Source organism: Oryctolagus cuniculus, chromosome 5, assembly GCF_964237555.1.
Source record: "Oryctolagus cuniculus chromosome 5, mOryCun1.1, whole genome shotgun sequence".
Classification (NCBI taxonomy): domain Eukaryota; kingdom Metazoa; phylum Chordata; class Mammalia; order Lagomorpha; family Leporidae; genus Oryctolagus; species Oryctolagus cuniculus.
The window spans coordinates 168,511,419-168,536,863 of record NC_091436.1 but is presented as its reverse complement, the minus strand read 5'-3'; the positions used below and the strand labels follow the sequence as shown (position 1 = coordinate 168,536,863).

The window sequence follows — 25,445 nt, the reverse complement described above, 5'->3', positions numbered from 1 at the left end:
GTGTTTGCCTGGGGCGGCTGCCCTCCCTGGGGTATCTCCTAGTGAGTGTGTTCTTGTGGGGGGCAGTGTCTGCCCCCCCAGGAGCCCAGCGGGCAGGACCTCTCTTCTGAGTGCTCAGGCATCTAAGGCAAACCTGCCCACTCACTGTCCCCATCGCTGTGCTTCTGGTCTCAAGTGAGGCGAGACAGATGGGTTGATAACTTCTACATCCTCTAGCTATGTCCCGTTCTGCCTATGTTAAACTCAGTGTTGTCCGAAGTCTCACCAGAGAGGAGTCTATTTTATGATTCGTTTCAAAGCAACATCTCTTGGTGCTGTAAATTATCTCAATAATGCAGGGGGAGGTGTCAGTGTCATCCATTTCTGCCATTATCTTTTTTTTTTTTTTTTTTTTGACAGGCAGAGTGGACAGTGAGAGAGAGAGACAGAGAGAAAGGTCTTCCTTTGGCCGTTGGTTCACCCTCCAATGGCCGCCGCGGCCGGCGCACAGTGCTGATCTAATGGCAGGAGCCAGGAGCCAGGTGCTTCTCCTGGTCTCCCATAGGGTGCAGGGCCCAAGCACTTGGGCCATCCTCCACTGCACTCCCTGGCCACAGCAGAGAGCTGGCCTGGAAGAGGGGCAACCAACCGGGACAGAATCCGGCACCCCACCCGGGACTAGAACCCGGTGTGCCGGCGCCGCTAGGCGGAGGATTAGCCTAGTGAGCTGCTCTTCTGCCATTATCTTTATCATTTCCTCCCTTCTTCATCAAATTTCTATTTACTTGAGAGGTAGAGAAGAATGGAGAAAGGGAGAATGCTCCCATGCACTGACTCCCAAATGCCCACACGAAGCCAGGAGCCAGGAATCCAAGCCAGGTCTCCCACAAGTGACAGGGAGCAAGCCACACTTCTCGGCAGCAGGAAGCTGCGATCCAATCCCCTGGGCTGACGTATGAGGCGTCTTAAGTGCAGGGCTGAATGGCCACCCCATTCCCTTCCTTACCGAATGCTGACGACATCGCTTGCCAGGCACTTCCACCCCCACTCCCATGTCTTGAGAATTTTCTGTATGATGAGTTCTGTCTCCGAAGGTAGAACCCAGGAACTTGCCTTCCCAGCCTCCTTTATCAAGAGTTCACACATGCAACCTGCACTCTGCTCGTGAGACCCACTAAGTGGGACTTCTGTTGTGAGAGCCTGGCTGCACTGGGGCCGGCGCTGTGGCGTAGTAGGCTAAGCCTCTGCCTGTGGCACCAGCATCCCATACGGGCGCCGGTTCTAGTCCCGGCTGCTCCTCTTCCAATCCAGCTCCCTGCTAGTGGCCTGGAAAAGCAGTGGAGGACGGCCCAAGTGTTTGAGTCCCTGCATCCCCGTGGGAGACCCAGAAGAAGCTCCTGGCTCCTGGTCGGATCAGCCCAGCTCTGGCCATTGCAGCCATTTGGGGAGTGAACCAGCGGATGGAAGATCTCCCTTTCTCTCTCTCTCTCTCCCTCTCCCTCTGCCTCTCCACCTCTCCGCCTCTCTCTGTAACTCTGCCTCTCAAATAAATAAATAAATCTGAGAGAGAGAGAGAGAGAGACGCACATCTCATATTGCAGTGCCTGGGATTGAGTCTAGCTTCCTCCTAACATCCCTGGGAGACAGCAGATGAAGGCTCGCATACTGGGGTTTCTGCCACCCACATGGGAGACTAGGACGGAAGCCCTGGTTCCTGGTTTCCTCCTGGCCCAGCCCCAGCTGTGATTGAGATTTCTCTCTCTCTCTCTCTCTCTCTCTCTCCCTCTCCCCCTCTCTCTCTCCCCTTCCTCTTCTGCTTCCTCCTCCTCCTCTTCTCCTTCTTTTCTCTGTCACTCTGCCTTTCAAATGAATAAAACTTCAAAAGTTTTTAAAGATAAAAGTAGAGAACCTTTATCTTATTCTTGCAAGGAAAAGGCCTTTTCCCCATTTCTCTCAATACGGACACAAACACTGCAGTACAAGCACATAATAACTGCATGTACTTATGGGCTACTCTCTGCGATGACCAAGTCTGGGTAATTAACACACCCATCACCGCACACCTTTATCATTTCTTGGTGGCGACAGCATTCACAAACCTCTCTTGTGTTTGGAAGTACACATTACTGCTGTCCAGAGTCACCCACTGTGCGGTAAAATGCCGTTAACTTCCCTGTGACTGCACGCACTGTCCAGCATCGCATAACCACTGTCCTGCTCTCTACCTGTATGAGGCTGACTGTTGCACAAAGCACGTATGAGTGAGATCAGGTGGCATCTGTGTTTCTGTGCCTGGCTTTCCCCACGTAACACGACGCTTTCCGATATCACCCACACTGTCACAAGTGCTGGCACCCATCCTCCTTTATCATGTGTGTATGACCATCTAGACACAGTAGCACAGACCTGAGACTGTTACAAATTGTGGCTGTGGTGAATAGTGCTGCAATAAACAAGGGCGTGCTCATCTCTCGGACTTGCTGATGCCTAAGAGTGGGCTTGCTGGATCACAGAGTCGCTCTATCTTTAATTTTTTGAGGACTCTCCAAATGCTTTCCATAATGGCTGAACTCATTTACATTCCCACCAACAGTGTGCTAGGATTCTCATTTCTCTGAATATCCTCTCTTATCTTTTGGATAAGAGCTATATTTTTTTTTTTTTTTGACAGGCAGAGTGGACAGTGAGAGAGAGAGACAGAGAGAAAGGTCTGCCTTTGCCGTTGGTTCATCCTCCAATGGCCGCCATGGCCGGCGCACTGCACTGATCCAATGGCAGGAGCCAGGTGCTTCTCCTGGTCTCCCATGGGGTGCAGGCCCCAAGTACTTGGGCCATCCTCCACTGCACTCCCTGGCCACAGCAGAGAGCTGGCCTGGAAGAGGGGCAACCGGGACAGAATCCGGCGCCCCAACTGGGACTAGAACCTGGTGTGCTGGCGCCGCAAGGCGGAGGATTAGCCTAGTGAGCCGTGGCGCCGGCCAAGAGCTATTCTTAAAGTGAGTGGATTGAGGTTGTATCTCATCTCAGGTTAGATGTGCATTTCCTTAATGATTAATAATGTTGAGCATTTTTCATATACCTATTGTCATTTGAAATCTTATTTTAAAGATTTATTTATCTGAAAGAGTTACAGATGCAAAGGCAGAGAGAGAGAGAGAGAGTGAGAGAGAGAGAGAGAGGTCTTCCATCTGCTGGTTCACTCCCCAAATGGCCACAATGGCTGGAGCTGATCTGAAGCCAGGAACCAGAAGCTTCTTCCAGGTCTCCCACGTGGGTGCAGGGGCCCAAGCACTTGGGCCATCTTCTACTGCTTTCCCAGGCCATAGCAGAGAGCTGGATCAGAAGTGGAGCAGCCAAGACTCAAACTGGTGCCCATATGGGATGCCAGCACTGCAGACAGTGGCTTTACCCTCTCTGCCTCAGTGCCGGCCCCTTGTGTGTCTTCCTTTGAGAAATATCTGCTCAGGTCTTTCTGTCAATTTTTAAATTGGATTGTTTGGGGTTTGTGCCATTGGGTTCTTTGAGTTTTGCATATATGCTGGATATTAGCTCATCAGATGTATGCATTGCTATAGGCTGCCTCTTTAGAGTCTAGTGTCGTCCCATTTACCTGCTTGTGCTTTTGAAATCCATGTTATACAAAGGACTTGAGTGTCTGAGAATCCTGGTATCCATGAGAGGCCTCAGCACCAAGCCTCCATGAGCACTGCAGGACCACTGCTAGATTTTAGAAAATTCCTTAGATATAGCAAGGTATATACATCTATATTGTATCTTCCCATGCACTGCTCTCCTTAAAAATCTCAGCTATTCATGAAAATGTCGAGCTGTGTTGAATTCGGGGTTTACTATGAATCTTCCAAGGATCCCATTTTCCTAGTTTCAAAAAATGAAGATGATGTTGACTTCTTTCTCTTATTTAAAATAATAATGTGCATGTTAATAGACTCAACTGCTTGTCCCTCTTCCCTGGAAAATGAAGTGAATCACACATAAATGCAATGTAGATTATCACATAAAAATAAAAGTGAAAGTTAGAATATTTTATAATTATTTACATTTTCTAAGTTTAAAAGACAAAGCGAACTAGTTTAAGAACCAGCTGTAAATGGCAGACTTCACTGAAGCTGACCTTAATGATGTCAATGAACTTCACGTTCTTTGAGTTCCAGGATCCCTTCTGCTCCCATCAACTGAAACTCCTCTATTAACTCAGAATAAATTTCAGTTTGCCATTCTATCAGAAAAGGGAATGAAAACTGGAGGAGAAAAGACAGATAGTACAGCCAGAAAAAAAAAAAAAAAGTGTCTCAGCAGTGCTACCTACACCTGCCAGCTCCAGTCTCCTTTCCTAGAGACGTCCAAAGTCAACCTCAGATTTGAGCTCAAATACTTTTCTGGTTAGAAAGGCATCCAGAATACACAGTAATGAATTCAAGGTACTCAACACTGCTTATTCCTTTCACATTAATAGGAACTCATCGTTCTGATGCTAGAAAACACAAGCACCACAGAAAGAGTGAATTGATTCTCCAGTCCTGTGCTCTTGGTATGTGTGACTTAGCAGAGTGCCTCAAAAAAATGTGTGGAAAATGGAAGTAAAAGGCATGCTTATTTAGGTGCCAGAAAACTGAAATTGTATATATGAGAGGTCCTCCAAAAATTTCATGGAAAGTACATATTACGGAAAAAAACATAATGGATTTCAACTTTTTTGCACCCAAATAGACTTATCTTTTAATTTCATTTTTCCACAAACTTTTCAATCCTTTCTCTTCTTATTAAATCTCTGCGGCCATAGAACGCACAGCTCCGTTTCGTTGCTTGTTAACTGATGCACAAATGCAAAGCTTTGCCGGCTCTGGTCTCCCCTGAGAGCCCTCCAACCGCTGAGAAGCCTTCCATGGGTGGAAACCGCAAAACAAAACAAGTTTTTTAAGTCTCAACACACACCTTCCACCTGGCAAAGCACCTTAGCAGGGACGGGCGGCGGGCTAGAAACCTGCTTTCCAGATGGCTCCACATCCCCTCACCCCCAGCCCTGTCACTTGGCCTCTTCCCGCCGCGCGAGCGCAGGGCCCCAGACGCACTCTCCTCTCTGAGGAGCGCCACCTGGCAAAGACCCCACACAGCCCCTGCCTCCTGCAGCCTCCATGCTCAACCCTGGCCGCCCAACTCTTGCCACACCCGTTCCCTCCAAGACACGGATCCTGGAGGTTGCATTTATGTTTTCAGGTCCCCAAACAGCCTTTCTTTTCAAGGGAGGGGGAAAAAAAATACTGTAAGAGCCTCCCCTCCCCCTTCGCTGAGTGAAAAGTTGACATATGGAAACCACTCACGGTTTCTCAGATTCTTAACATATTTTCACTCCGGAGATTTGAAGAGCAAATAGGTGAGTATCTGTCTCCTGGAGCAGGTCACGAATTAGTCGCAGCTGTGATTATCATCCCCCCCCAGACCCCGCCAGCTTCCTCTGCTTGCTCAGAAACAGCAAGGCCACAGACAAAAAGGGACTTTTGCCTCCCCCCCAAAAAAAAAAATCTATTACACATCCTAACGGGAAAGAATGAGGCTGGGAGCGGATCCCGCGTGGACGCGGATGGGGAAAGGCAGGCGGGACGGTACCAGACCGGGCGGCGCAGCCACGCACCGGCCGCCAGCCTGCACGGGGGACGCAGGCGGCCCCCGAAAGAGGAGCGCAGAGGAGCCGGGGTGCGGAGCGGATTTCGCGCCAGGTCGTTTTCAGAGTAAGGTTTTTGTGGGTTTTTTTTTTTCCTCCTACGGATGATTTATTTAAAGGGCTCTTAAACTGCAGAGGTGTTTATATATGTAAAATACGCACGCTGGAGGAAGTCGGCCGGTGGCTTCGGGTCCCGGGGGGAAAAGGCCCAGGCCAGTACCAATAGTCGGTCTACCGCAGAGAATTCTCCAGACCCCGAGGGCCTGGCACTCTTCAAAGCGCCTTCGGGCCTCAGGTGCGCTCTGCGCCTCTCCAGTTCCCTGTCCTTCCGCTTCTCCGCGGTTCAGAAAACTTCGCAGCGCATTTGCATTGGATGAGGTTCACGAGGTCACTTCCCCTCCCCGCTCCCCTCCCGGCCCCGCGGAGCTGCCGCGTCCGGACCCCCCTTCCCGAGGCCGCCAGAGCCGCCCGAGCGCTGGCGAGGCCTGCGCGGGGCTCGCGGCCACGGCCGGCCGCCGGATAGGACCGTCGACTGCCGGCCTTGTGGAGACGGGTCTATCGGAAAGGCGAGCCTGCCGGCCAAGGTTCTACTCGGAGGAGGAGGAGACACTAAGTGACGGCGGATACCCTCCAGCCGCCACAGGGTGCCCGCCTGTGCGCTCACGCGCCGTCCCACCTCGGGGTCGCCCCTGCGCACCGCTCACCCCCAACTCCCAAACCCTTCGGGGACTCAGGCGCCTCCGAGACATGCAGAGCCAGCGCTAAACCGACTTCCACGCACGCCACCAGGCCCCTTCCCGGAGAACCGGACCAGACCGGCCTCTCCACGCAGGAGCCCCCCGCTGCGCACCGAGCGGCCGGGGCGCCGCGCTCCCGCCCCGGCGCACCTGCTTCCAGCAGCCGCTGTAGCTCCAGGACTTCTGCCCGGGGGTCCTGCCCTGGGCTTTGCGTGCCTTTCCCCCTGCTGCGTGGCTAACTCTTTCTTCTCAGTGAGCCGCTACAACAAAGCACAAGAGTTTGGTTGCTAAAGGGACAAGCGCAGGCCGAAATTAGCCAGGCGAACGCCGTAATAGGGCCCCGATGTGGGCCAGCAGGGGTCCAAATTCAGACATCTACGCTGTGGATCTCGGGGTAAACCTTTAGAGAGCGTTTGCCACGTGCTGCGCGCGACGGTTAGCGCTTGGCTTGGATTAATTCGTTTAATCCTCGCAAGAATTCTTGTTAGCTGTTGTGATGGTCCCCGTTACAGGCAAGACAAAGCGGAGGTGCGGGAGACAAAGCAACTTGGTCAAGATTGTGCACTTAGTAAGCGCAGGTTGTACTGGAGAAGGAAGGGAGGGAGAGAAACACACACACAAACACACGCCTGCAATGGGCAAAAAGCATGTCCGACCCTTGGTATTTCGCTGTGCAGAGCCCAGTGGGATGCAGCGGAGGTGCCGGCAGCGTTGCCTGGAACTGCAGGGCATCGCGGCGAGTGTGGACCGTGTGGACCGTCTTCGCCTCCCAGCCGGCCGTGCAGAGCCGGCGTCTCTTGCAGAGACGAAATCCCCGCCTGGAACAAACGCGGGTGTTTGCTTTGGCGGCGGCCCGCGGCCGTGTGCGAGGAATACTCCCCCGCAAGCGGGTTTCTTTCGGTGGCGTATCCCCGGGTAGGGTCCCAGGCGCGTGTTGGGGGACAGGATCCTCCTGGGGAGAGAGCCCAGGACCAACAAAGCACTCTGCCCGCGCGCCCGGCGTTACCCCGCAGGCGTTTCGATCAAGTTCACTTTGATACGGAGGCTGGAACAAGTATCACTCTAGCCAGCTGATTTCTACGATATCAACCAGCCAGCGCGCAGACACATACACACGCACGCGCGCTCGCGCGCGGCCTGCGCCCTAGGTCCTGCCCGGAGCGAGCCTTCGGAGCGCCATCCAGGGTACTGCCAGTGCGCACGTCTGCCCCGGTTCTGCGAAGGATTGCATACCTCTCGGAGTCGCGAGGTCCAATCAAAGGAAACAGCCCCCTGTCAGCCTCAGAGGTCGCTCCTGGCTATGGCGCCAGGGGACCCCACCCACGGTCCAAACACCCGGGGAGCCGGCGCCCCAGCCTGCAGAGGGAGGCTTAGACAATGGACCCATCTTGTCCTCATTAAAGACCAAACCAAACACAGAGAAGTTGCTCAGTGAAGGAAAGATCCCTCTTATTCATGAACCGTACTGCGTGCCTTGAAACCAACCAGTGTTGTTACTGCATTGGGCCAAAAATAACAGTATAAATGTGTTTATGTCAGGACTTTAATTCCCTTTTATAACAATGGTTTCATCACCAGAGCCTCTGTGAGAGGGGGCATTTGTACTATTTTCTTAGTTTTATGTTTACTGTGACTGTCCTCCAAAGGGAGCAAGAGGGGGAGAAATGAACTGAAGCTTAGCGTCACTTGCCCAAGTCAGAGAGCAGGTGCAGTGATGGAAGTCTAGGGCTGTCACCGTTTATGCGCTCGGGGCTGCGTTCAGGGCGAGGGAAACACTACGAATGCTAATGTGCATCACCATGGGGGGCAGAACAGTCAGGTAAAGCCACAAGTCTTCGCAGAAAGTCCTGGTGTGTTCTGGGGTGCCGGTCAGGAATCATCATGCCAACCAGTACCTCCCCAGGACCCCGTCATCCCTCCAGCCACGCCTAAAATGCTCTTGGGCACCTTCAAACTGCGTGAAAAATTCATCCATGGCTACCCACTAAGATACAGGATTTGGTGATTACAGTCCAGGTGGATAAGGGTGCACACACATACACTTTCAAAAAACATGTGTGACCTGGTAATAAATTCCACAGCTGCGATCCAGCACGCATGTACAGAAGGCATGATGGAGCTAACTCTGGTGACTGAACAAAACACAGAACCCCTTTTCCCTGCTTCCAGCAAAAGCCTGCAGGGAGCTTGGGAGAGGGGACACTTGTCCGGCTTTCTAGGAATCCCGCAGCCAGAGGAAAGCGGAGAAACTGGGCTGCAAGTCACCGGTGCCCCAGGACAGAGAGGGCGGTGTGCACAGTGTGCATCCCAGTCCCTTGTGAACATCCCAGGGAAGCTGCCTGCTTGTCTGCACCGGGTTGGTGAAGGTATGAGAGAGCTGGAAGCGGAAGGTGCCAGGAGGCGACAACAGGTGCACCTGGAAAACGTGGGGCGAGAGGACACAGTGCAGCAGGGTGTGGCCAACGCCTTGAGAATGACCTCATTTCCAGCACAGGGACAGCAGGGCTTGGGGTTGCCGATCGGTGGGTGCACTGTGGGATAACCTCTTCCCTTAAAATGGATGGGCTTTCTTTGCACGTGACTTATCTGGAAAGCTCATGGGTAGAGGATTTTTAAAAGTCGGTTGCTATGGAGAACGTCCTCTTGCCTCACAGAGGCAGCCCAGGCAGGGGAAAGCCAGTGACAAGGTCGTCTCGGGCCAAGGAGCCCACCCCCGCCTGCTTGTCCCCCAAGCCCCTTCCCGCCTCGAAGCGAGCTGCAAGGGCTTTCCTTAGCTAAAAAGGGTGAAATCTAATCTAAGCAATAGCTGTCTTCCAGCCCCTGGAGACGCCAGGGTACGAGGAGCTCCGTCAGGGTGAGGCCGTCCAGGCCCAGAGGGGGCCGCGCCGCCCCCGACCCCCGTGGACTGGCTTGTCCCGCGGTGCCGGCGCCGGCGCTGGCATTCCTTTAAATGAAAGCTCAGCGGACGTTCCACGTCTTCAGCTCGGGCTCGAAGGGGCGCGTTCGCGTACACGGGACTCCGGCCTCCCGTTCCTCTTTAAGGTGGGCGGCTCGGCCAGGAGAACGCGCCTCAGGGTGGCCAATCTAGAACAAGGGTAGGCGGCAAAGCTTGAAGAAATCTGCCCACCTAGCGGGGGCCACCCGCCGGCCGGCCCTAGACTAGGACTGGAGCCTGGAGCTTGGGCCCGGGGGCACTGGGGGCTCCCGGGCCGCTCGCGCATCGTCGGGAGCCACGGGCAGGTGAGGTGCTGCGGGCTGGCGATGGACCGCGCGTCGGGCAGCGGCTGGACCGCGATTCCCGAGAGCCTGGCGCCACCCAGCGGGAGCAAGGGAGATTCCACGCATCCTACCACCGAAAAGCCACACCGGGGCCTTGCTAGGCTACTTCGGTGCGCCCGCCAGGGCACCGAGGCCAGGCCCGGATCGCAGAAGGGCTCGGCCCAGCCTTAACCCCTGCACCCCAACACCAAACGCACGTTCGCCTGCAACACAGTCTGCGCCCGGAGCAGCGCTCGCGCAGGACGGCCCTGATTCGAGGCCGGGCACGGATGTGCGCAGGGCTGCGCGGCGAGGGTCCAGGGGAGCCCGGAGAGCGCGCGTCGTTTGGAGGTAACTTTGGCCAGGGTCCCTGGAAAAAGAAAGGCCGCGGGATGGCTTTGCCGTGGACGGCGTAGCACCTCGCTGCTTCAAGTGCGCGCCCCTCCCCGCCGCGGCCCGTCTGGCGCGCGAGGATTGTGTTTGAAAGGGAAGGAAGCGCTCTTGAAGTGGCGGGTGATGGATTGTCTAAACCCTTCGGCGACGTTTCGGGCGGGGCTTTTGAGACAGCTCATCAATACAGACCCCCCTGGAGAGAGAGAGAGAGAGAGAGAGGCAGGCGGCTGGAGAGCAGCTCCACCGCATAGCCCCAGGCTCGGGCCCGGAGCTAAGTCCTCCTACCCCCGCCCCCCGGCGGGGATGGGGGGGGGGGGGCAGAGAAGTCCAGGAGGGCGTGTGGGCTCCGGGCAGGTGGAGCCTTGGTGCCCGCACCGTTCGCGCACTGCAGCCTTCCAGCTGGCCGCGTGGATGCCGTGTGTGTGGGGGGGGGGGGTGATTGGGGAAGGGAATTGGCCGCAGGAAGGGCAGCTGCGGTGACCGGCACCCTCTCCAGGCCCCTGGCCGCGCTCGGAGTATTTAACCTTTCCCTGCATCTCCTTGGGGCTCCCGCGAGCTTCTCCGCCGCGCGTGGTTTGCGGCGACGACTTCTTGTCAAGTTTTCCTTGAACAAAAACCTGGTTCAACTGGATAGCCGTAGGGATGAGGCGCTTAAAGGGCGACGACCTGATGGGGCAGCCCAAGCCCCCTCCCAGGCACAGCCGCTGGCGCTGGCCAGCTCCCCGCCGCTTATCCGGGAAACGCGGCGCTCCAAACCTAGACTCGTGTGGGCTCCCCTCGAGGAGCAGGCTGGCCTAGAGAGGTCAGGATCCCCCACGAGGCGCGGACGCACGGGGAAGCCGGCCTGGCAGGGGCAGCTCAGCAGCCCGAGCCCTCGGGGCAGGCTGCCCTTCCCCCTGGGGCCGGCCCCGAGGGTCCACGGAGAGGCCCTTTTCCTCCCTAGCTCCGGCACAGGTCAGGCCGCACCCCTAGAAGGGAATCGGGGCCAGGCCGAGGGAGGCAGCGGCAGGGGGAGCTCCCGAAAGGCAGCTCCTCGCGGGCGGCGTCTGGGCGCCCCGAGGTCCCTCGCCGGCCTGTGGGCGCCAAGCACGTTTTATTTATCCCCACAGAGGATGCTGGAGGACAAAAGAAATATTTGGACGTCAGAGCTGATTTATATTTTTGGAAGAGCTACGTTTCCTTTTCTGAAGAGAGGCGAGCGCGCCCCATATCCTGAGCTCGGCAGGGAGGACAGGAGGCGAGTTTTGATGCGCCAGGAAGTCCACCGACCGCCGCGGCGCGCAGGGCCCGGCGCCCCGCCGAGCCTGCCGCCCCGGGAGATATTTATTTATTCGGGGGGGAAGGGAGGGCACGGGGAGGGGAGGCAAGAGAAGCAAACCCGACCCGGGCTGGGCTGGGCAGGGACCTCCAGGGCGCGCCCGGTCCCTGCGCGCGCAGGCCCGCAGCTCTCGGGCTCCGTCCCTCCCTCTCGGTTGGGGGGCGTCGGGGGAACCACCTGGGACCTCCGGCAGCGTTCAGAGGCCTGCATGATGCCCGCCTCAACCCTCTCCGACCCCCGCTTTGTGCCCGGGGCGACCCTTCAGGCCCCGCGGGCGCCTCGCGTGTGGGTCCGGCCAGCCCTGCCTAGTGTGCGTGCGTGCGAGGCCTGGCCAGCTCCTTCCCAGCCCGGGAAGGCGGGCGGACGGCGCCGAGGCCAAGCCTCCGGAGGCCCGGGGTCGCAGAAGAAGGCACGCAGGGGACCCGTGGTAACCGGAGGCAGGGAGGGCGCAAGGGGCCGGCGCGGAGCTCCAGAGATTCCCCAAGGCGCCTGCGCCCCGGCCGGCTCCCTACAAAGGTTTCCAGCTCATCCTCAGGCACGAGGACTTTGTTCGCAGCCGCGCAGCTAAGGTGTTGTCGGGCACCAGAACCCACTGCCTGCGGGTGGGCGCGGCGCTCGCCCCTCCCCCCACTCATCTTGCCTCTCCGCTGGGAGCCCACTCTTCCTGGCCCCTTGGGACAAGCCAGGCCTTCCCCTCCCTCTGCCTCTTAGGCGGAGCGGCTGGTCCTGGTCTCAGAGACCCTCCTCTCTGGCCTCGTGGCCTTTCCACCCTTGAACGCAGCAGGCTGTAGGCGACGGCCTGAGAGGTACCCCGCCAGGAACTGCCGCCTCCGCACGGGCTCCGGGCCTTCTAGTCCATACGGGAACCTTCCCAAGGTTTAGGCCTCCCAACCAACAGCACTCGGGGCCTCGAAATCCGGGAAATGCGGAGGTAGGCAGAGGCCTCTTGGCACGGGAGTAGGAGGGACCCGCTTTCCTCCCTCCCCAAACGCACTCCGACAGGGCCAAGTGGGCCACCGAGGCAGGCCCACCGTCCAGCCATGGCGCTTCTCTCAGGAAGGGGGCTATTAACAGCGCACTGCCCGAGACACAGGCGTTAGGAGAGCGGAAGAATCTATCCAAATAAACACTCGGAATTGGGTGGCTGGAGTTCAAACCCGGAGGTCTGGGAGGGTTCTGGACCGAGGAAGAGAGCGGACGACAGGAACGGGGCGGGAGTCCCACCGTTCTCCCTCTCCAGTCTCCGCGTCCACGCACCCTCGTCCACCCAGCGCTGTTCCCCGCCGCTCTCCGCTGTCGAGGCTGGCAGCCTCCAGCAGGGCCTGCGCGGCGCGCATTGTAGAGGATCCTCCGTGGTCTCCTCCCTAGGCCCCCAGCACTGTCTACCGTCCCCATTGAGAAAAGCCTCGCGGGAGTTCGAGAATCCTCCACCCACCCCAAGCGTGCACCTAACCGACTGCGTGAAAAGAGTGGTCGCTTGCACCCAGAGTCGGGAAGAGGCCGAGCTGCGCCCGGGCAGGGCGGAAGGAAGGGCGGGGTGCGGCGGCGCGCGAAGTGCCCGGCGGCGCGCACGGCTCCGAAGGCTGTGGACCTTGCGGGCACCCGCTGCGTCTCTCCCGTCGGCAACTGGTTTAGACTGAGCCATTTCATGTAAAACCCACCAGCAGGGGAAGCACGCTAGGAACATAAGATTGAAACCGCAAGCATGATGAGATTTCCTAGAATAAAACGCCGATTACAGAACAAAAATGGGAGACACCCAAGCTTCCCCAAATTTACATTCCCTTGCGCCGGGGGAAGGCAGGGGTGGGACCCAGGGGTTTGGAGCGGCGGGAAGGAGCCGCAACCCAGCAGGAGACAGGCCAAGGGGACAGGAGGGAGGGCCGGTGGGCCCTTGGCCGTGCGTTTCAGGTTGACCGAGGAGCGCCGGGCTGGTGGAGAATCAGGGAAACGAATGGTGTTTTTTCTTCCCGTAAGGAGGAACAAAATCAAGGTTTTTGTTGTTTACAAACAGTGGAGGTCACTGTAGTCACCCCCGTACGAAGTGACCTGGAAGACCAGAAAGCCATCCTAAGCCAGGCAGGGTGTAGAGGCCAGCACAATTTTCCTTTGAAATTCTGCCTGCCACATACCCCCGCCAGGGATAAAGGATCGGGCACAATGTGTTATCACATGCATTCTTAGCCCAAAGATCTGTGTGCATCAGGGTTTAAAGCAAAGCTTTGCTGTGGGTAGGAGGAGGAGCCCAGGCTGCAGGCCAGCTGTGTCACTTGGCTAGGCGTGGCTCCTGGCAAGTCATCCAGCCTCTCCCAGGCCCCCTTTGGTCACCTCTGAAGGAGGAAGATGGCATCTGGGCTGTGCCACGGTGACCCCTTCCTGGGCACGCTGTGGCCGAAACGTGGCATTCTAGCCCTGGGCAGCTTCTGCCAGGGAAAGGTTTCCCCGGGCCCAGTGGGGTCTCCACAACGGAGCCCCTCCTGCTCAGATCACTTCAGAAAACCAGCACGCCGCCTCTCCCTCCTCTCCCGCTGCAGTGCAGGGGCTGTAGGAGGCAGAGCTGTGGAGAGAGCAGGCTCCACCCGGGCTCCACCTGATCTCCAGCACCCCAGTGCCAGGCTGGACCCCGCGACGCTTGCCACACTGTGAGTGGACTTCCTGCCAATTCAGAGAGTTTAGGTTAAATGGCTATCACTTGCACTTGGATGGACAAGGGAGCCTGAAACAATCCCTCACAGTCTGACCAGCTGAACAGTAGAAGCTAAGACAAAAACTAAGTGTTCGTAGAGTAAGGTGACTTTTTTTTTTTTATTGAGTTTCTGCAGACCATCTAAAATCCCAGGCAAGTTGGAATTTTTTTCTTCTTCTGGAAGCAGGTCCATATTCTCAAAGGGAGCCCTAACTCCCACCCTGGGCACTACTCAGGTAGAGGGTTATCCTGGCTTTTAGGGTTAGTGTCTTTTATTCTTCCGTCTCTGTCTCCTACAACCTTTCAGAAGCCAGCTCCTCTCAGAGCACCGATATTCACAGAATTCCCAGGTGCAGAAAATCCAAGGAGTCCCTGGCTAAGTGACAATGACGGTGACTGGCACAAGGAGCCAGAGGCCACTGCCCACCACCCTCACCTACAAATGAGACATTGTTGTGCTAAGCTGGTGCTCCAGCCACCCCAACACTCTCTCTCTCTCTCTCTCTCTCTCTCTCACTCACTGGGGCCCCTTTTCGATACTATGTCCTTGCCACTCTGGTTTCTATTTTAGTTACTTAATTTCTTTTTTCAGACACTTAGAGCGGTCAGTGAACACACTGGGCTTACCTCTACACTTAGTCATTTATCTAAGTTATCCTACATAAAATTACAAACGAAGCGAAGCGGAGGCGGGGATGAACCCATTAGGAAATAAAAGGGGACTGACCTGCTCCCCTCAAAACGTTCTCCTGTCAGAAAGAAAGTGGGAACCACGGCGAGCCCCTGCCCCAACCCAATCCAAACATCCCTTCCGGAAAAGAGCGACTTGTTTCTCTTTTCTCTTGGAAATGAGTGGTAAACTCAGTTCGGGTTGGCTGTGTTTTCTTAGCTGACTCTGGGCTACAATCAAGCCATTTTCGGACACATTCCCATGTAGGTACCAGCGGTGCTCTGGAGGAAGCTGTCGACGCCTGTTCAGCTAATTTAGGTTTTCTTTGTCTAATTACTGTGGAGCTTAGGGAAAAGGAGCCGGGCTCAGGGCAGTAAACTGACACTCGGGCTCTGTGGGTGGTATCCAGGCAGGGTCTGATGGAAAAAGCCTGCTTCCACTCAACTTCAGGTCACTGTCTGGGGCCAGCCCCAGCCCTGCACCCCCCACACGCCTCCCCCAGACCCACCGGCACACTCAACCCCTGTGCACTCGGGGATCCCCCCAGGGCTCCAGCCAGCCCCACAGGGACCTGCCTGCATTCTGTCGGTGGAAGCTCTTTGCCTGCCCTTGCAGACTCCTGCACAGTCCCCGCATCTCGCCCACCCCCGGGCCCCCCAGCACGCCCCCCACACCCACCCTTGCACCTGGGTCCTCTCTGGGTAGACACAGAGGTGCCTGCAGCTCGGCCTCCTATTTGGCCAGCTGGTCTCCAGGGCCTTCCCTCTGGCCTCCCCATCCACCCTGGTGCGGCCGGAGGCTCCCAGCCCCGTCCCTGGTCAGACCACACTTCCCTGCACGTGTAATCCAATAACCAACTGTCGACTCTCATTGCAAATGATTTCTCCCGGGGCACATCTCTCTTACTGAGCCAGGAACTGGCCACAACCAGGGCGGCGGATCAGGGCCAGAGCTGGCTTAGAGACAGCACTTTTCCTTTTTCTTTTTTGGGTCGGCCACGTTGACACCAAGCACGTAAACCTCAAGACAGCCCCAGAAGCCCTTCAGGATGGAGTAGAAATAAGGTTCTCTCTCTTATCTCAGGTCAGCCTTTTTTTTTTTTTTGCATTCCCCCCCCCCCCCCAATGAAGTGCAAGCAAACGCAAACACGAGGCCTGTCAAACGCGGCCTGGGCTCCAAGTTCCGCAAAGGTCCACGGTCGCCCGGGGGCGCACGCAGCCTTGGGGCGCCCCAGCGCTAGCAACCGTCGCGGAGCGCGCAGGCCAGAGAGAGAGAGAGAGAGAGAGAGAGAGAGGAGAGGCAGGGAGGGAGGGTCGGCACGTTACCTTTGGGCGTCTGGCACCCCGGCGTGTGGCAGAGGGCCGCAGTGTCTAAACGCAGCTGACAGATGGTGTCAGTGCGGCCCTGGAAAGGCGGCTAAGGAGTCTCCGGGCTGAGGAGAGACCGCTCGGCCGGGGCCGCGCCGGCAGGAGGAAGGGGGGAGGGGAGGAGGGCGCCGGGGAAGGGGGAGGGGAGCAGGGGGGTGGGTCCGCTCCGCGGGGGGCGGGAAGCGGGGGCGAAAGAAGATTTGGTGAAGTCTTAGGTGGTCGAGTTTGGCTGGGGTTGGGGGAGGGGAGGGGAGGGGACGGGAGGGGGCGGGGGGTGGAACTCCGCAAAATGTGAGTCGGTGCGCGATGGCTTCGTCTGCAAACCGGCGCACGGGGGAAAGGGAAAGGAGGCCGAGGGAGGAAGTGAAGGAGCACGGGGACCCCGGAGAGCGAGCGCCGAGATAAGAGAGGGAGCCGGCCGCCAGGCTGGGAGGGGCGCGGGCGAGCGCCGCGGCGGAGGAGGGGGCAGGGCGGGCTGGGGGTGGAGGGAGGGAGCGCGGGCGGCCGGGGGAGGGCGCGGGAGGGAGGAAGTCCCAGAGACAGAGCGAGCCGCGCTCCTGCAGGAGACGTCGGGCGCGTCCCCCGGGTCCCGGCCGCGGTCCCAGCTCGCGGGCGCAGCCGCCCGGCTCCCGGCCGCTGGGGCTGCGCGGCCTGGGCGGCCGTTGCGCAAGGCAGGGGCCCGCGCGGCCCCGGGGAGGGATGTGCCGGGCGTTGCCTCCGGCCCGCCGCCGCCGCGGCCAGAAGCCCCAGAGGAGCTGAGCGGGGCGGACGCCGCCGAAGCGCTGGCCCGGAGCGGCCACGGCTGCAGCCCGGGCGGCGGGCTAGGGCGCTCGCCGGGCTTCTGGGCCGACCCCGCTCCGGCGCCTCCGCTCGCGGCCCGGGGCCCGCCCCCGCGGCTCGGCCTCGCTCCCGGGTCCCAGATGACCACCGAGGGCGGGCCGCCGCCACCCCCGCCGCGCCCGCCGCCGGCCCCGCTCCGCCGCGCGTGCAGCCCGGCCCCCGGCGCGCTGCAGGCCGCCTTGATGAGCGCGCCGGCCGCCGCCGCCCTGGAGACCGCCGCCACCTCCTCGTCGTCGTCCTCGTCCTCGTCGTCGTCGTCGTCCTCCTCCTCCTCCAACTCGGCCGGCGCCTCCTCGGCCGCCTGCAAGAGCTCGAGCGGCGGCGGCGGCGCGGGCGCGGGCAGCGGGGGCCCCAAGAAGGCGAGCTCGGGGCTGCGGCGGCCGGAGAAGCCGCCCTACTCGTACATCGCGCTCATCGTCATGGCCATCCAGAGCTCGCCCAGCAAGCGCCTGACGCTCAGCGAGATCTACCAGTTCCTGCAGGCGCGCTTCCCCTTCTTCCGCGGAGCCTACCAGGGCTGGAAGAACTCGGTGCGCCACAACCTCTCGCTCAACGAGTGCTTCATCAAGCTGCCCAAGGGCCTCGGGCGGCCCGGCAAGGGCCACTACTGGACCATCGACCCGGCCAGCGAGTTCATGTTCGAGGAGGGCTCGTTCCGCCGCCGGCCGCGCGGCTTCAGGCGGAAGTGCCAGGCGCTCAAGCCCATGTACCACCGTGTGGTCAGCGGCCTGGGCTTCGGGGCCTCGCTGCTGCCCCAGGGCTTCGACTTCCAGGCGCCCCCGTCGGCGCCGCTCGGCTGCCACGGCCAGGGCGGCTACGGCGGCCTCGACATGATGGCCACGGGCTACGACGCCGGCGCGGGCGCCCCGGGCCACGCGCACCCGCACCACCACCACCACCACCACGTCCCGCACATGTCGCCCAACCCGGGTTCCACCTACATGGCCAGCTGCCCCGTGCCCGCGGGTCCTGGGGCCGTCGGCGCGGCCGGGGGCGTCGGCGGCGGCGGGGGCAGCGGCGGCGGCGGAGACTACGGGCCGGACAGCAGCAGCAGCCCCGTGCCCTCGTCCCCGGCCATGGCGAGCGCCATCGAGTGCCACTCGCCCTACACGAGCCCCGCGGCGCACTGGAGCTCGCCCGGCGCCTCGCCTTACCTCAAGCAGCCGCCCGCCCTGACGCCCAGCGGCAACCCCGCGGGCGCCGCGGGCCTGCACGCCAGTATGTCGTCCTACTCGCTGGAGCAGAGCTACCTGCACCAGAACGCGCGCGAGGACCTGTCAGGTAACGCTGCGTGCCCCTGTCTCTGCCCGACGGGCCCCGGGGTGGAGGGCAGCGGGTGCCGGCGGGGCGGGCCTGCCCGGGAGCGCAGAGTCGCCCGCGGGCGTCGGGGGTGAGGGCCTGACTTGGCTTTGAGGGAAGGCGTGTCTTGGCGCCACCTCGATCAGGGAGCTGTGTCTGGTTCCCCCTCGGCTTTTTTTTTGAAAAGTTGCCTTTGTGGTACTGCTGTCTAAGGGTGAAACACCGGGCGGTGCTGGCGTCTGGGATGTGGACTGGGGAGTCCCTCGCGGTGCCCACGCGGTGGGCCGAGAGGAGCTCGGGGGTGGCGTGGGGGGAGGCCCAGGGTCTTTCTCTGGAGGGCGCGGCCAGTGGACAGGGGTGCCCAGCTGGCTGCCAGCCCCCGCCCCTCGGGCCCTGCTGCGCCTCCCCTGAGCGCTGTGCCTGCGCCCCGGCGGCCACCGGCGAGGCTGCTTCACATCGCGCTGGTCGGGGACTTGGATGTTTGGCGGGTTTATCCGGGAAGCAGTGAAGGTCCATCCTTGCAGGCCCCCCTGGCATCCCTAGGACCAGCGGGGCGGTGATAGCGAGGCCCACGGGGGCAGCAGACGCTCAGCGCCCATGGGCAGCGCCTCCCGTACCCATTCTGACTCCTCGGTGTGCCTGCCACAGCAGCATCGGGGCACAGAGGAAGCCCAGAAATGGGCAAAAGATGTCGGCCTCCCGGCCCGGAGAAATTTCCCAAATAGGCCTTTTAAATGCGGGTCTCAGAGGTTACCTAAACAAAGTCTGGGTAGGACCACACGGGAGAGGATTTTAGCCTGACTTAACCCACTGAGAACAGAGTCTTGTTCACTTTTATGGGAATTTCAACACGTAACCAATACAGACGACCTCCCCTCTTTTTTTTTTTTAATCCCCTCGGACTGGCTGTCAATCACACATCGCCCCCCCCCCCCAGCGCCCGCGGCCCCTCGCAGGCCCGCCCGGCCGCCGGCTCTGTTCCCGGCCCCATTCAACTTGAACCCGGAGTCCGAGGCTACAAAGCCGCGGCGAAACACTTTTCCAGCCAGAAGTTAACACAGCAGGCGGGCAAGAGACTCCCGCCCGGCCTACGGGGCCACCCTCGTGCGGTGCCTCACCCTGGGCGACACGACCCGTTGTCCTGAGAGGCTGGGACCCGCACTGCCCGCGCGGGAGCACACAGGAGGCCTGACTCTCGACCCGGACGCGCTGCCCCTTCCTCCCACCCCGCCCTCCCAGGCTGGACCTGGGGTCTCCCCGGCCGCCTGGAGGCAGGGGCTTCTGAGGGAGCCTACCGGGAGCGCCCGGGGCCCTTCGCTTGGTCAGGCGTGGCCCCCGCCACTGGACGGCGCGGGGCGATCGGGCAGGGCCGAGGACATCCCCATGTCCCTGGACACAGCTCGGCACACGCGCGCACACACCCAGGCGGGCCGCGCCCGCCATCCCCCGAAACCCGTGACCCCGGGCAGCCTTGGGCGCAGGGAGGCCGCGGGCCGCGGGCCTCGCCAGGGCTGGGGGTGGCGGCGCGCCCTTCATTCCGCCGGGTCAGCCCTGCAAGGAGCCGCTCTGGCTTTTACCGTCTCGCCCAGCACATCAAAGTGCCGGCGGCTGCCCGGGTCGCGAGGCATGGGCGCTCCCCCCGCCCCGGGTCCCGCGGGCTTGTGGTGGTCTGGGAGCTGGCACCGCCAAGCGCCTTAACCCGGAGAGTGAACGCACCCTGTGCGCAGCGCCACGCACACAGCGGGGCGCATGAGCCGGCGGCGGCTTTCTTAGACTCACGTAGGCCGAGTCCCCCGCCACTGCGCAGCCCGGCAGCTCCGTGAGCGCCAGGGACCCGGCCGGGCCTGAGCCCCTCGCTGGTACAGTTTTCCTGCGCTGAAAGGCTTCATCCAGCCCGGCACGAATGTGCGGTGTGTGGTCCCCACCCTGTCTGGGTGACCAGAACAAAGACCCAGGCGAACAGGCCTCACCAGGCCTTGGTCCAAGAGATGCCCGGGCACCCCCACCGCCAGGCGAAGTGCGCCCAGGCGCCGCGAGGCGCAGTGAAAGCAAAAGCAAAACTGGGCGGCAGGTCGGCGCCTGAGCCCAGGACCCGTCCGGAGGGAGCGGGTACTGGGCCTTCTCCGTCCCCTGCCAGCCCGCGGCTCCCTCGGGACGCCCGATGCTGCGAGTCTCCCGCGACTGGAGGGCGCGTCTCTCCTCCTTGCTGTCCTGGCTTCCCTGGGGGGATCTGTGGAGGGGAAGAGAGAGCTTCGTCAGCCTCCCCCGCCCCGTCGCCCCGCGCTGCGACTGTGTGCGGTACTTCTTTGTCACAAAGAATATTGCTCCGCTGCCCCTCGCCCTGAACTGCTGGGGAACGGCGCACGGCCAAGCGAGTGGGGCTCTGGGGCACTTGGTGGCCCCTGCACCCCGGGGCTCACCCTCGGCTGACAGTGGTGGCCCTCTGTCTAGGGGGCAGCTGGCTCTGCAGCCCTGTGTGCACCAAACCAGCATCCCGGAGGGGAACGGAGACTCCCAGAGCTGGGCTTGTCTTTGCCAGCAGTGCACGGAGAGTCGCCGAAGCCCGCCGCCTCGGGGAACTGAGGGGCAGAATGTGGTGCCCAGGGCTCGGCTGGCGACAGGTTCTTTTCCTTTCCTCTTTCAGTGGGACTGCCTCGCTACCAGCCTCACTCAACTCCCGTGTGCGACAGAAAGGACTTCGTCCTCAATTTCAACGGCATTTCTTCCTTCCACCCCTCGGCCAGCGGGTCATACTATCACCACCACCACCAGAGCGTGTGCCAGGACATCAAGCCCTGCGTCATGTGAACAACCGGGGGCCGTGTGGTGGCCCCCACCCCACCCCTCCTCTCCTCTCTCCTCTGCAGCCAGGGGCGGACGGATCGGCGAGGACTCGCCCTTGCAGTAAGTAGCCCGCAGCCGCAGCCAGAGTGCCCAGGAGAGCCTGGGCCGCTGACACTCGCCTTACTCTTGCAAGGGGTCCAGGCTTGGCCAGGTGACACCGCAGGCTCCCTGAGGAGAGAGCAGGGGGACTTAGGAGCTGTGTCACACGGAAACGTTGCACGCTGGGGCCAGGAGACAAGGTGTGCGTGTGCGTGTGTTTCTCTTTGTCTCTGGAAACTTGTGTGCTTTTCAAAAAGGCCGTGCTAAGCACAGGAGTTGGAGAAAAATCCGCATGTTGCTGGCCAGCTGAGCCGGGGAGCTCGGTTTCACCTAGACACTACTACGTTAGGAGACAGGTGCCAAAGACAGCGATCGGGAGCTCGCTCGGCAGCCACGCGTGGAGCTGGAGAAGTGGTTTCGGTCTCGCGACAAGATGACGTTTTTACAAGGCTGTTTTTACACCCTGTTTTAGAGATATTTTTATGATCTTCGTCTATACTCTCACTTCGCTTGTATTTTCAAAGGAGGATATATTTACACGTATGTATACTTTTACAGTTTGCCAAAAATATAATTTTGATGTAAAATTTTTTTCAATAAAATGTATATAACAAATAGTTGTGTTAGGGACCCGGTTCCTCCCGCAGGCACCCGTGCTCCTCCCCCAGCCCCCGGTGCAATTCTACACTGTCCTCCCTCCCCCACCGGCTGTGTAGTTCACTTGGTGTGGGGCCTGTGCCTTGAAAAACACAGGCCAGGTCGGACGGTGGCCTTCCCTGGGCGAGAAAGGAGAAAGAGCAAGAGCGGTGCCTCTGCTTTCTTGCTGTGCGCCACCCTTGCTTTTTCTGGTCAAACAAAAACCAGAAGGTAAAAGGGACTGTAGAAGAAACCCTGGCAAGAAAGAGCAGCGAGGGTCGCACTTAAGGAAACTTGGTGCCCTCTTTGGCTTTTGTTCCACAGCCCAAAGACAGCTGGGCCCTTGTCTGTCTCCTCGCTCACCCCGGGGGGGGGGGTGACAAACATAGGGGCAGAAAGCCACCAGGGAGCAGGCCCTGCGTCCCCGTCCCCGCTGTAGGAGGCAGCTGGGTCCCGGCCCTCGACCCTTCCAAGAGAGAAAGGCACTAAGCACCAGGCCCTGGGCACTCCGCAAGCTTCAGGGCTGCCCCGATTTCTGGGAGAGGAGCAGCAGCTGGGGGTTCCCCATCAGGTGCTCTGTGGCTGCGGTGAGGCCCGCCTACCCCTCCCCAGGCCTCCTGCACCCCTCCCCTGTTCTCTCCTTTTTCTCCAGCAGATCTGGCCGGTTCTGGGGGGGATGCCCCCTTCTTCCTCTCTTGCTAGGTTCCCATTCCCTACTCTTGACTGTGACAGATCTGATGAGAGAGAGAGAGAGAGAGAGAGAGAGAGAGAGAGAGAACAGGTCGGCGAGGCAGGACACTGCTCTGTGCCATGAAACCAGTGGGTCTGAGCGGGCACACACATGTCCCTCAGCCACTGTCAGCTTTGCTCCACACTCAGGGCTGCCTTGTTGTTTTTGCTTTCCTGAATGGGGGAAAATAAAAAAACCCTCACCTCCAGTTCTCAGCCCTAGAAGGTCTTCCTCACGATCAATCCATCACTCGGCTCTGGATGCCACCCAGGAGACAGCTCCCGCGTGGGGTGTTTGCAACATCTCCCAAGTGAGACCATCACAAATCTCAACCCTCGTCCTAATCCTTGTTTCCTTCCTAGAGTTTCCAAGACGAAGCAGCGATTTAAACGTTTATTTGGTCTCCCTATTATCATATTTGCTGTTCAACAGGGCCGCTTCTTTTTTTCTTCTTCTTCCCTTTTTTTTTTTTTTTTTTTTTTTTTTTTGTTCTTTTATACCGAGCTACTCGGGGCCTGCTATAAATTACGAAGTCAGTTTCAGAGTTTGCTCCGACCACAGTGCTGTGTTTACATTCCTTCCGAGGCAGCCGGCATGGTCGTAATTTATATCCTAAACACTTGAACCTAACTTGTTTATACAGAGAATGACAGGGCCTCGAAGACAAAAACTCGGCCTCTGTCCGACCGGCCGCATTGGGAGGGCCAGCGCGCCCCCTGCTGGCTCAGGGGGGGCTTGCGCACGGGGATTCGGAGTTTCTGGAAGAATGGCTGAGAACCTGACAAACGACCCATTCTGTGAGTGCCTTGCAGACAGACGCCTTCTGCCTGTAGGGAGTACTTTCGCTTGCTTTCTACGGGACTCTCCTTGCGATTCCTATCTCGTCCTGGAGTTGGATCCAGGAGCACTGCCAGGCCCGACCACGTGTCATCAGTGCCCAAGCCCTCATTGGCATCCTCTGTGCTTCCTGTCTAGAGTTGGCCCACAAACAAGTCGTTGTTTGGTTTCCTTCTCTCCTGTCTCCCCTTCAGGCACACGCATGCACACACACACACGCATCTTTGTGCTGTTGCTGTTGACGTCATGCAGGTCCTTGCTCTGTGTGTTGCCCACGTGTACAATGCGTTCTAAATCAAGCCCAGCAATCCTTTCGTGGTGAAAAGGCATGAGCTAACCCAAAGAGCGTTAATGCCTCCACTGTTTTGTTTCGGTTGTGTGTGGGAAGCGTAGAGTTTCTGCTCGTTGGCAGAATAAAGTGACGTATAAGAAGCCACTGGACTGTTTGGTGGAAGAATTATTTTCTGCTTGTCCTTTTAGTTAGAGCTGTTTAGAGAAGGTAGGAACCGGGAAGCCCTGAGCTTCTCCCAGGTGCTGGCCAGCGTAGTTGTCTTGTTAAAGCCTCATCTGGTCCTCCGTCAGTGCCCCTGTGATCTGTGGGGATTCTGTTCCTGTTCACGCATCTGAACTGGGGGTCGTGACCTTCAGAGGTTTGAGCCACATCTTCTGATTTGGGTTTGTTTCTTGCATTTCCCCAAAACTGCTGGTGAGAACTGTGCGCCTGACACTGCGCATGTAGGAGCAGCGAGGTCTGCAGTCCAAGGCAGTGGCTGTCCTGAGACTTGGGGGTGCACCGGAACCCCTGGAGGGCTGCTGGCCCTCACACTGGCTGCCTGCAGCCCCAGTTCTGACTCCTGTTCAGTTCCCAGGTGGTGCTCAGGCTGCTGATAGGCAGCTGCTGTGAGGGGTTTCCTTGCAGGTTCAGAAGAGGGGTGTCCAGGCTAGCCCGCTCGTTAGGCACAGGTCCGAGAAGGTTTGGGGAAAGAGTTTGTGCACCCAGATGCCCCTGTCCTTGATTACTGGCCCCTGGAAAAATGCAACGCCCAGTTCAGAACCCTGGGCCAGGAAGTTGGATCTCCCGGTTCCTGTTCAAAAACAGCAGACCTCTTGTTTCATTGCAGTGTTGCAGAGGAGTCAGGTGGGCTCACTGAAGTCCACCTGCCTGGGGACAGCAGGGGGTTATCAGACCTTCAGGAAAGAGAGGGGTCAGGATGTTGGGCATACAATAGCCTAGGTCCCAGGAGGCAGGGGCCAGAGACCCTCAGAGAGAGAGGGGGGAGATGGAGAGGGAAGAGACACAGAGAGGGACAGGAAGCAAGTCGGAGAGAGAGGGGAGAAAGAAAGAGGTGAGTAGGAGGCTGGCGCCGCGGCTCAATAGGCTAATCCTCCGCCTTGCGGCGCCGGCACACTGGGTTCTAGTCCCGGTCGGGGCACCGGATTCTGTCCCAGTTGCCCCTCTTCCAGGCCAGCTCTCTGCTGTGGCCAGGGAGTGCAGTGGAGGATGGCCCAAGTGCTTGGGCCCTGCACCCGCATGGGAGACCAGGAGAAGCACCTGGCTCCTGCCTTCAGATAGGCGCGGTGCGCCGGCCGCAGCGCGCCGGCTGTGGCGGCTATTGGAAGGTGAACCAACAGCCAAAGGAAGACCTTTTTCTCTGTCTCTCTCTCACTGTCCACTCTGCCTGTCCAAAAAAAAAAAAGTGAGTAGGAAGAAGGAGGGGGAGAGGAGGGAGAGAAAAAAGAGGTGGATGGACAGGTGGGGGAAAGAGACAGGGAGTGAGGGAGGGAAAAGGCAGGGGGGAGAGGAGGCAGGAGAGAACTGGAGAGAGGAGAGGGCTGGGCCGCAGGGAGCAGCGGCCCTGGGGGCCGGACGCCTGCCCTCTGGGGCCACCGCGGTCTCCCGGGTCTCCAGTGCCCACATCTTGGCCAAGGGCCCGAGTGCTCCTGTTTTGCTTGGCTCCGGCTTGAAGTGGGGGGAGGCAGTGGCTTCTCTCGCTGTGCGTGCCCGAATTGCCTGAAGCCTGGAGAATGCAGCGGGAATCCTTGCGCCTCGCATTTGACCTCGAAAAGCTGAACTTCGCAGGCGCAGGGGTGGGGGACGCCTGTCTGGGCACCAGGGATGAGCTGCTGGGTGC

General features: G+C 59.4%; 1 protein-coding gene and 1 long non-coding RNA gene across 9 annotated transcripts in view; one reads left to right on the top strand and one right to left on the bottom strand.

Annotated features, from left to right (window-relative positions):
* The window catches only part of LOC103345145 (uncharacterized), a 53,314-nt gene extending 36,713 nt beyond the window's left edge, over positions 1 to 16,601 (bottom strand). For 3 of the 8 annotated variants that reach the window (XR_007915095.2, XR_011389072.1, XR_011389075.1), the window contains exon 1: positions 16,047 to 16,595. This is a non-coding gene — a long non-coding RNA (uncharacterized lncRNA). Of the gene's footprint in view, positions 1 to 16,046 lie in introns of all 8 variants that reach the window. The other 5 variants (XR_011389070.1, XR_011389071.1, XR_011389073.1 and 2 more) reach the window with 4 other exon arrangements.
* A 407-nt stretch (positions 16,602 to 17,008) lies between these two features.
* Positions 17,009 to 21,725, top strand: FOXF2 (forkhead box F2). The gene is made up of 2 exons (XM_008248492.4): positions 17,009 to 18,209; positions 20,872 to 21,725. Exons 1-2 carry the CDS (start codon positions 17,009 to 17,011, stop codon positions 21,033 to 21,035), a joined length of 1,365 nt encoding a protein of 454 aa, XP_008246714.2. The 3' UTR covers positions 21,036 to 21,725.
* Positions 21,726 to 25,445: the final 3,720 nt, after the last annotated feature.